We start from the raw sequence: 9894 nt of genomic DNA, 5'->3' as shown, positions 1-9894 counted from the left end.
GGGAGCTTTCGAGTTCGAGAGAGAGAGAGAGAGGCATTAGTTAGAGATATCTCCAAAATCGTCGACAACTTCAGACGTACTCCAACAACAACAACAACAATCGATAAAGCTAAGGGAAAAAAAAGAGAGGTTAATTTAATTTAAAATCCACTCGCCGGAGACGCCGTCGTCTCGACGCCGGTGCTCCAAAATAAATAAAAAATGAAACGGAAAGGTGTCGGATTTTCTCTTCCGGTCACGGTGGTGATGTTGGTGATCGGTTTTATCTACTTTTCCTCGGTTTTCACTTTCATCGATCGGTGGTTCAGCCTCACGTCCTCTCCCGGAGTCGCTAACGCCGCCGCGTTCACCGCTTTGGCTCTGATGTGTGTCTACAACTACTCCATCGCGGTTTTCAGGGATCCGGGTCGGGTTTCACTCAATTACATGCCAGATGTTGAAGATCCGGAGAGTCCTGTTCACGAGATTAAGCGCAAGGTCATCTCTTTCTCTTCCAATTTAGCTCGTTCTCTGTTTCTGAATAGTCAATTCCGAGATTGTTGGTTTGGGAATTTCGATATTGTTGTGATTAGTTTTGATCATTTCAATGTCAGAGAGATTTGCCATTATCTCTGCTTTAGTCCTTTCCCATATTTGCCAAATGCCCTTTTCCGGTTATGGACAAATCTAACAATTCTTTGGATTTTGTCTGTTATTTAATTTCTCAGGATCTGGATAGTCCATGGTGTGTAGTCGTTTTCTGTATATATCAATTCAATGTTTAGGCTAATATAGATTGACTAGAATGGTGTGAGCGTGTTGACCCTCTTTAAGATATTTTGTTGGCTTCCAAGAGAACTTTCAATTTTTCAAATTTGTTCCTTGCTTCTAATTATCTTTGGGATTGCATAAAAAATTCATCTTTTGGCTATATTGAGGTTTTAAGATTCCATATGTAAGCTCATGTTTTGAGGCTTTGGGATTCACTTGCAAATCTGTTCTTAGATCTTTCTTGGAAAGACCACTTATGAAATTTTGCTTCGCTACTTGCTTTGGTTATGTTATTTGCAGGGAGGAGATTTGAGGTACTGTCAAAAGTGTTCACATTTCAAACCTCCGCGAGCTCACCATTGTCGAGTTTGCAAAAGATGTGTGCTTAGAATGGTATGCTCTACTGAACACTTATGTTACTTGCCAAGCTGAACATCTAATCGCCCAAACCCATGTGATATCTTGTTTAACCAGTTTTCTTTGATTTGAAGGACCACCATTGTATTTGGATCAATAACTGTGTAGGACACACTAACTACAAGGTCTTCTTTGTCTTTGTTGTATATGCGATGACTGCATGTGTATACTCCTTGGTACTGTTTCCCAACTTCTGTTAGCTCAATGTGTATGAGCTTAGTATATGAGATTTTTATATATATTCCTTGATTGTTTAGGTTTTGCTTGTGGGAAGCCTTACTGTTGAACCTCAAGATGAAGAGGAGGAGATGGGAAGCTATCTAAGAACTATATATGTAATGATTGCTATTGATGTATTATTTTGAAAACTACCAACAATTGTCATTTTGCTTATAGTTATGTGTTTTTTCAGGTACTTTCAGCTTTTCTACTTATCCCATTGAGCATCGCATTAGGTGTTCTTCTTGGGTGGCACATCTACCTCATTTTACAAAACAAAACGACTATCGAGGTTGTTCTTTTTCCTTTCTCTTGTGTTTTTGGTTTCACTTCTTCAATTGCTAAGTTACGGATCTTTAGCTGAGTTAGGCTTTGTTCCTCTGTTATTCATTTTGCCGAAATTGAGCAGTACCATGAAGGAGTGAGAGCTATGTGGTTAGCAGAGAAAGGTGGGCAAGTCTATAAGCATCCATATGATATCGGCGCATATGAAAACCTAACCTTGGTAATAATCCTTATCTTCTTTGGAGGATCAGTGTCAGTCAAATGTTTATTCTTGATTAAGTTTTAACTGTTTCTTCTTCAGATTTTGGGTCCGAACATACTTTCTTGGCTGTGCCCTACATCGAGGCATATTGGTTCTGGTCTGCGTTTTCGTACAGCTTTTGATTCAGTCCCTGCTTCATCTGAAACAAAATCTTAGACAAGAACAAAACAGATATTCCCTTTATCTCTGGTGAGTTCCATCGAAAAGTCAGCAGATTTTTAACTTCACAGCACGGTGGCTAGGTCGTTTTCAAGCATTTTAGCTGCCCCAGCTTGGAACCAAGACTAACCCATCGGTAGCAGACTCTGCTTGACAAGGTTCTCTATCTTTCATCATTGTTAACTGGATCAAGAGCATCCGTTTGTGAATTATGGTATCAGTTAGGTATCTTCCCCTGTTTTTCTTTGGATTCCCCAAAAAGGAAAAGTAAGTTAGGTTGTGGATACAGAACTCAAAAGCTGATTATGCTTTTTATACATACCACTTAACAGGTGAAAAGACATCATTGTAAGATAATTAAAGGTTTTCATATATATTCTTATTAATCAGACAGTTCTCATTCTCAACATATGTTTTTAACTGTTAATATATATAGAGAATTATAGGTAGTAAGCTCTTTGTTTACATAAGAAATAAGCCAAGAGAGTATTGCAAAGAGTTTTTATGAGTTGTGAGAAGAAGAAGAAGATTATCAAAATTAGAGAGGAATATCTAGCCCTTTCCCAACTTCAACACCAATCAACTGAAGTATTCCTTTGTTCAGAATCTGGAAGAACAAGGAAAAAGGGACATCTCTGTTTAAGTTAGCATGTCTATATATGCAACTTCCACAGCTATTGAAACTCACCAGCTCAACAATGAAGGATCCGATGAGACCAATCATACAAGCTCTGGAGTTCCATATTTCAGCTGTATATGTGAATCCCTGAAACGCTGGCTTGAATTCGGGTTTCCTTTTTGGTACTATCATCTTCCCAACAAAAATTTAACCATACAGAGATTTATGAGAAAAAGGAAAAAAACCACAACAACTTCAGATATGATGATGTGTCGAGAGTGTTTATATTTACCCCTTCAGGGAGTTTTGCGGCGCGAACACGGAGAGACGACGACTGTTTCTGGGAGAACCAGAGAGTTGTTTGGCTCGGACAATTGCTATGAGTAGACAACTTCCAAGGAACTGTTAAGAAAGAGGACGACAATGGCGTCGAGCTCACCATTCTTTTTTTGTCTCAGGCGAAGAAAAAGATGAAGATGAAGTTAATTCTGTGGATGTGCTGTGTCTGAAGATGCTTTTATATGTGCCTGGAGTTCGTTTCCTTTTACATTGCGCCACGTGTCTTATTTTGGTACTAATCTGTAATACAATTTTTTCATATCGTTAGATAAATAAATTGACCATGACATAAAAGCATCTAAGTAAGAACTTTGAGTTCGAATTTTGTATTTAATGGCGGTCGTCGTCTCCGTCCAGCGTCCTTATGCAACACTGTTGATCTCTGAAAACCCTAATCAACTTAAACTTCACCAGATATCCTATAATTCCCACCTCAGATTTCATCATCTTGCTTTAAAAACCAAGCCGCAGGTCCGTTGCTTATCTGCAAAATCGACGCCTTCGAATCCAGAACCTGAATCCCCTCAAGGTCTCTCTTTCTTCTTATCCCAAATTTGGGTCTTTTATTTTTCTTTTGTAACTAATTGGTTGGGTTCAGAATCAGATGGAGAAGAGGAGGACAGTGTGGGAGTCAAAGCAGCTTTGGCAATGCTGAAATTCTATAAGAGTAATCAAAACCACTCCTTTTGCAATTCCTCATCTACTTCTGAAATTTTGATTGTTTATCGCATCGTTGATGGCGTTTTCCGGTGAAATACAGGAGAGATATCGCCGGTGTTACCTAGAAGCTGCCGTTACGTTCCGACTTGTAGCGAATATTCCATGGAAGCTTACAAGAGATATGGAGTTCTCAAAGGCACTGTCCTTACCACTTGGCGACTCTGCCGCTGCAATCCTCTTGGTGGTTCTGGATTCGATCCTCCGAGATGGTTTGGTGAGAATGTGATCAATCCCCAAGAAGAAGGAGAAGAAGAAGATAACTATGAAGATGAGGATCAAAGACAGATTTTTTGAATAAATGTATGAAAAACAATGGAAGTTGTAAACTAATACTAGGGAAAACGACGTAGAAAAAGTTTGTTGTTACTACGAGGGAATAAGAATTACAACATCTGTTTCCAAAAAAGATTTGTTTTGAAGCGCTACATTTTAAGTAGACAGATCTTGGAATTGCCATGGGTTGAACTCGATCGACTTAGGGTCGGTGTTATCTTCAGAGTTATCCGCAGCTGCACGATGTTCTGAGTACTTTCCATTGAATTGGTAAACTTCAAGATCACCCCATGGTGTAGGAGTGACTTCTTCCGTTATATCAAACCATTTTGGAGTAAAGCCTTGGCCTTTCTCTTCACGGGTTCTCTTTTCAGCTCTCTGTCTCTCTTCCATGCTGTATTGCAAAGATGAGCGATATGGATTAGAAAATTCTCAATTTATCCTGTACTGAAATTTGAGATCCTGAAGGTCAAATTTTTGTCACCAAACCTGCTCTTTTCATAGCCGGATTTGGACATGTCGCCCATCTCGAGTGCGTATCTATCAGGGCGTAACCGTGAATCAGACGGCAACAGCTTTTTAGGGGCAGTATCAAAGCTGTTGATCTTGTGAGCAAAGTGTGTGTATTGGTATTTGTCATCCTTTGGAACATCAGCGAGTTTCCATACCTAAGTACAAAATATAGCATCAGAATGTCTCATCAAACTGATATATTTTGCAAAGAGGATTTGAGTCCATGACAGAGAGACATATTGCGAACCTCTTTCAGGTCGGTGCCTGGGAGAGGTTCACCTTCACCGTCACACGGCTGATAACTCATGGACTCGTTCCATTTGCCAGTCATGAGTATCTTAGGCTCCTCAGACGCGTTATAGACATATCCATCCACTTCATATCGACCAGATCTGTTGAGACCATGAAAGCACATGGCTTCAGCTGCGAATGGAATATATTCAACAGGACAATGAGGATGCAGTGAAGGAAATTTACCCGAACCAGCCACATGGTTGAAAGTAAAGCACGACTTTGTCACCAGTGGTCAGGTTTGTCATGACCATTTCCCCAGGCGAATCAACCCATGTTCGTCCAAAGATTAGGTTGTGAACTTTAGTTAGAGGAGGTACCAAGTCAAGAACAACTCCATCTCTTTTAAGTGTCACTCGTGTCCTGCAACATAGATACATGGCATTTAAGGGTTCAGGGTAATGTACAAATGAAGAATCTGAATTGCAGTATATATAGGTTTCGCAAAATTACCTTCCTACCGGGTAAACATCAATGGAATTTCCCAGAAATTTTGTTTTGAGTTTGGAAGTGCAATCATATGTAAAATGCTCATTTTCAGCGTGACCAGCACTCATTGGTGGGTGATGGCTGACCTGAGAACGAAACCATTGGTATCAAGAACCTGGGAAAAATTGGCAACTAGAGAACGTTGACAACTGTTTAAGTTCTAAAAGAAATGGGCCTGACCTGTTCAGAAATGAAGTTAACACCATTGTAATTAGCCATCTCATAAGTCTCACCAAGGATTGGATTGAATGGTTTCCAGGTACGTTGGAAAGCATAATAGACAGATATAGCCCATGATGCTGTTAAAGATCAATTCTTAGAATTTAGTCACACAGGAAAGAAACTACATGAACAGAGACCAATCATAGCAGAAGTCAAGGAGATGTGCTTACATGCATACACCATGCGCATATAAGGGTCCTCGGTTTTGTCTGCCATGTCTAACAGATGCGAGTATTCCATCAACTATCAGAAACAGAGCACATATCATCGGCATCATCGGATAACAACACAACTATGAGTCAGGAGGGAACAAATCATCAAATGTTGTGGTGAGCACAAACCTCTGCCATTTTCTGGAGCATTGTCATTGGTTCAAAAATAATCACAGGAAGGGTCACCATTGATGTAACATCAGATCCTATGTACTTCTGCATCATCTTCCAATAGCCATCACGATCCTGCGAGTGGTGTATATTTCTCAGATGGTTAGACAACAGTTATGAGTTATGAAAATAAGAACAACAAGGGTAAATGAAGAAAGTGTATATACCTCTTGCTTCCATCTTCCTCTGCTGGCTTCCTCCTCTGCATCATCCGTACTTCCTTCGGGATTGATGACTTCAAGCCCCTCATAAGGAACCAAACTGAGAAGTAAATCAAAACACAACGAATCACTCAAAAGAGCTAAACTTTATGCAAAAATCCCAGTACAGAAGTGATACAAAGTTCTCCAGCCGTGTGAATCAAGCTCTAGTCTAACATCAATTCCATATGAGCAGACTTGGCAGAAATAAAACTCTAACGCTATAACAAGATCTGAACATTAACAAGTTGATTAAAAAATATTTCAGAAGAACGGAAAAGAAGAAGAAAAAAGCAAACCAAAAAATTTCCAGTTTTTCAAAATCTAAGATTAAGAATCTAGCTGAGTGGCAGCTCCGGGTTTAAGAGAAGGGATGTCAAAAACCTCACCCATTAACTGATTTGGTCATAACAGATCCCAAATTGGAGATTGAGGAAGCAAGAGAAGCGAAGAAACCACTTCCTCCGCCACCGCCACCGGCTTTTTTAGGATCATTAGGAGCCATCTCTCCGCCGCGGATCCGCCTACACTATGAGCTCCGGCAAAGAAAAAGTCGAGAAAGAGAGTGAGAGAGAGAGAGAGAGAGAGAGAGAGAGAGAGAGAGAGAGAGAGAGAGAGAGAGAGAGAGAGAGAGAGAGAGAGAGGCGTCCGTTGAAATCGAATTGGGTTTGTTTAAGAAGGAAGAAAGCAAAGAGAAGAGATTCGTCAATAATGGAAGACCAGCGATGGAGACGATGCAGAGGATTTAGGATCGTGTGCTGTGCTGGACCCGCTGGTCTTCGTTGGCACTTGTTTTAAATTCGTTTTTAACATTAGCAAAACCGGTTCTTCGATTAATAATCTTAGTTCTTAACCAATCAAATTCAATTTAAAAATAATCCAAACCGACCGGTTCAAATTTATTTGTTGATTTATCTATCGCCTTCTCATAATAAAGGTATTCGTCATTGATGGCGTCACCGATTGCAACCTCCTTCAAATTGAACTCCTGCTCTCTTTGTGGCAGCAGTCATTGAATTCTTTTTGTTTTTATTAGCATGAAACTGAACATAACTCTAGTATAAATGCAGTCTTGACTGTTGGAGTACAATTCTAATTCGCTTATGAGTTTTGCTACCAAACGTACGACCATTAATATACAATTTAGTCTATTTGATAACATATGTTAAGAAGTTGATGAGGAGTAGTGAGCTCTAACGTATATAAACAGTCAAAATGAGTTAGCCGGAAAATATTAATTACTCGAGATTTGGGGCCGAGACTAGCTAGCTACTGTAGTATTATTAATAATGTCAATTACATTGTACCATTAAGTTAAACTTAATTCATTTTCCATTAACAACTATAAAGCAAACATCATATATATATTTCTAATATATATGTTTCTTTGGACGTACGTGTATGTCATTTACAAAGATTGTTGGTGAAATTAACCCAAATTAACAAGGAAACAAATGTCAATACATCAATGATAAGGGTAGCAATAATATGTACACATGCATACCTTTCGATACAAATCTGAGCCACGAATCCATTTTGTAATAGACGGATTCGAGATTTTGATCCATGTACGTTTCAAGGCTTGTTCTCCCTTGATACAATGCAATCGATATATATGTGAGATTTGATCATTCAGAGTTTACGTTTTCTTCTTCTCCACAACACTTTGGCCTAACCGAAGCTCTAGATCCAAGCCTCCAATCTCACCATGATGACTCGAACTCGAACCATCTATGCTAACCTCCGTGACCTTTCCGTTATCACTAGTACCAAACTTGCTTTCTTGAACCCAAAACCCTACTTTCTGATTAGGGCTTTTATCTCTGTCAACATCTTGATCATCACATGTCAAAGCCTTTTCTTGTTGTTGTTCGTTGAGGTCTAGAGAGACAACTTCTGATGAATCACTCTCGGCGACGACCACATCATCATGATCCTTATTATCTTCCATAAGCTTTTGTCTCAGTTTAGCTCTGTCCCTTCTGTGGATGTTCATATGCCCTCCTAGTGCTTGAGCATTTGAGAAGCCTCTTATGCAGAAACTGCATATGTATGATCTTGACTGGTTCAGGGAATCAGCAACGCTTTGGTGAGTACTGTTTCTCGATATGCTGTCCGTACAATCATCTAGGTTCTTAGGGTTTTTGATGTTTTCCATATAATATTTGGAACTTGTTCCGTACGTAGAATACAGAGAAAGATGATCAAAGATTGTGAAAATTTAGCAGAAGGAGAAGGAAGAAGTAAAGAGAAGAGAAGAGTATATTTCACAAAGACATGATTTAGTCAACTCCAGCGCTGCTTTGTTTTTTTTTTTTTTTTGGGACCAAAAAATTAATTAATCAACACTTCTAAAATTATAATTAATCAAAATCTACCACCAAGGGTCCAAGACAAAACAGTGAAAACAACTTAATATGTTATTCATGAATAATTTAGTTGTTTATAATTAAAAATTATTTCCACACATGGAAAAAAACTAAAAAACATTATCGCAACAACCAATACAAAATTAAAAATCTACACAATTTTTCTATATAATTTTCGTTAACATGAAACAAATTTTATATTTTAATTTCTGCTTCAGTTTTCTTAAAGAGAATATTCGTATACGTAAGAATAATTGTAAAATGTGGTTGTTGTAAAAGACCGTATTGTAGCTGGAATATATTACTCTTATACACCATTAACAAAAGAGAAAGAAAAAAAATTACTCTATGATAACCACTTAATTAGTATATATGACAGGAACAGAGATCAGCAGCCTTTCAAGTTTCAACTTTACAAAAAGACACAATTAACTTCAATGCTTAAAAATACATTTAATCATTTCTATTTATTTCAAGAAAATTGACTATTATATTATTGGCTTTTAATCTTTTGCTCTCAGTAATTATTATTTTTAAGGATTTATTAGTTTTGGTTTATTAAAAAACAATAGATACGCAGTTGACAAAAAGGTAGGATCCAACACAGCATTTTGGCGTTTTGTTTTTGTTTTTTGCGCAATTAGTAGTTTGTTGAAACACATCATCAACTTTGTTTTTGTTATTAGCATTATTTTAACATGTGCTTTTCCTGAAATTATCAACACTTATACCAGTATTGGACATCTTTGAGAAGTGAATAAATCTACAAAATCATTAAAATATTCATATTAATATTGACTGGCTCGTTTTAAAGCCAGATCCAGAGTACTTTTGAATGTGTATGTACACCATATTTACTAAAATCTATGTTTTCTTTATTTCTTGTAATGAGTCACCAAACTGAAACTGAATAAACACAGTTAATTAATTTAATTGAATAGTCGAATCAAAATGTCAAATGGCTCAAAACATAAGTCCAAACATATATGTCAAAAGCAATGAACGACCCTTGATGAATAGATAAAACTATGTACTTGTGATCATTCTATATATTCATTATTTTGTAGTATAGATTAGACAAAAAAAATGGTTAGTTAGAGTTACTTGTTTAGGTATAAATAACAAATCATAACTGATTCAAAGATACAAAAGAGTCGTTGCCATTAATTGAAGTATTGAACTTTTCAATAATTTTGTTTTATTAGTATGTATGTTGACGGAAAAAAACGTTAATTAGTATGAAATTATAATTTACAAAGACACCTAGTTATTTAAACTAGTATAGAATGTGCTGGTTATTGCATATATAAATAGCTCAACTTATTCCATATTCTGAGTTGTCCGTGGGTGAAATTGCAGAAAAAAAAAGAGAGTATAATAGTGA

The 9894-nt window shown here is 37.5% G+C and overlaps 5 protein-coding genes across 6 annotated transcripts; 2 read left to right on the top strand and 3 right to left on the bottom strand.

Moving 5' to 3' along the window:
• On the top strand, window positions 1–2485 carry LOC17892695 (probable protein S-acyltransferase 16). Its single transcript, XM_006299708.2, has 7 exons — window positions 1–477; window positions 1051–1143; window positions 1242–1343; window positions 1425–1502; window positions 1580–1678; window positions 1796–1891; window positions 1973–2485. Exons 1-7 carry the CDS (start codon window positions 202–204, stop codon window positions 2087–2089), a joined length of 861 nt encoding a protein of 286 aa, XP_006299770.1. The 5' UTR covers window positions 1–201; the 3' UTR covers window positions 2090–2485.
• LOC17893331 (light-harvesting complex-like protein OHP1, chloroplastic) lies at window positions 2472–3211 on the bottom strand. Its single transcript, XM_023785363.1, has 3 exons — window positions 3004–3211; window positions 2781–2903; window positions 2472–2699 (listed from the first exon to the last, which is right to left on the bottom strand). Exons 1-3 carry the CDS (start codon window positions 3151–3153, stop codon window positions 2631–2633), a joined length of 342 nt encoding a protein of 113 aa, XP_023641131.1. The 5' UTR covers window positions 3154–3211; the 3' UTR covers window positions 2472–2630.
• A 105-nt stretch (window positions 3212–3316) lies between these two features.
• LOC17891288 (UPF0161 protein At3g09310) lies at window positions 3317–4073 on the top strand. Of its 2 annotated transcripts, none has more exons than XM_023785361.1 (3): window positions 3317–3579; window positions 3649–3717; window positions 3811–4073. In XM_023785361.1, exons 1-3 carry the CDS (start codon window positions 3384–3386, stop codon window positions 4062–4064), a joined length of 519 nt encoding a protein of 172 aa, XP_023641129.1. In that variant the 5' UTR covers window positions 3317–3383; the 3' UTR covers window positions 4065–4073. The 2 variants fall into 2 exon arrangements, with proteins under 2 accessions (XP_023641129.1, XP_023641130.1); XM_023785362.1 differs by having other exon boundaries at window positions 3319–3579; window positions 3655–3717.
• Window positions 4074–4110: 37 nt separating this feature from the next.
• Window positions 4111–6894, bottom strand: LOC17892464 (oxysterol-binding protein-related protein 3B). The gene is made up of 10 exons (XM_006299037.2): window positions 6531–6894; window positions 6109–6202; window positions 5900–6016; window positions 5729–5801; window positions 5517–5635; window positions 5301–5422; window positions 5034–5210; window positions 4804–4948; window positions 4533–4711; window positions 4111–4437 (listed from the first exon to the last, which is right to left on the bottom strand). Exons 1-10 carry the CDS (start codon window positions 6644–6646, stop codon window positions 4200–4202), a joined length of 1380 nt encoding a protein of 459 aa, XP_006299099.1. The 5' UTR covers window positions 6647–6894; the 3' UTR covers window positions 4111–4199.
• A 594-nt stretch (window positions 6895–7488) lies between these two features.
• Window positions 7489–8345, bottom strand: LOC17892813 (transcriptional regulator TAC1). Its single transcript, XM_006298926.2, has one exon. The coding sequence runs from the start codon at window positions 8297–8299 to the stop codon at window positions 7781–7783; it is 519 nt and encodes a 172-aa protein (XP_006298988.1). The 5' UTR covers window positions 8300–8345; the 3' UTR covers window positions 7489–7780.
• Between the last annotated feature and the right edge of the window lie 1549 nt (window positions 8346–9894).

Source organism: Capsella rubella, unplaced genomic scaffold, assembly GCF_000375325.1.
Source record: "Capsella rubella cultivar Monte Gargano unplaced genomic scaffold, Caprub1_0 scaffold_3, whole genome shotgun sequence".
Lineage (NCBI taxonomy): Eukaryota > Viridiplantae > Streptophyta > Magnoliopsida > Brassicales > Brassicaceae > Capsella > Capsella rubella.
Note: the sequence above shows the minus strand (reverse complement) of the source record. Positions and strands in the feature narration are given on the sequence as shown.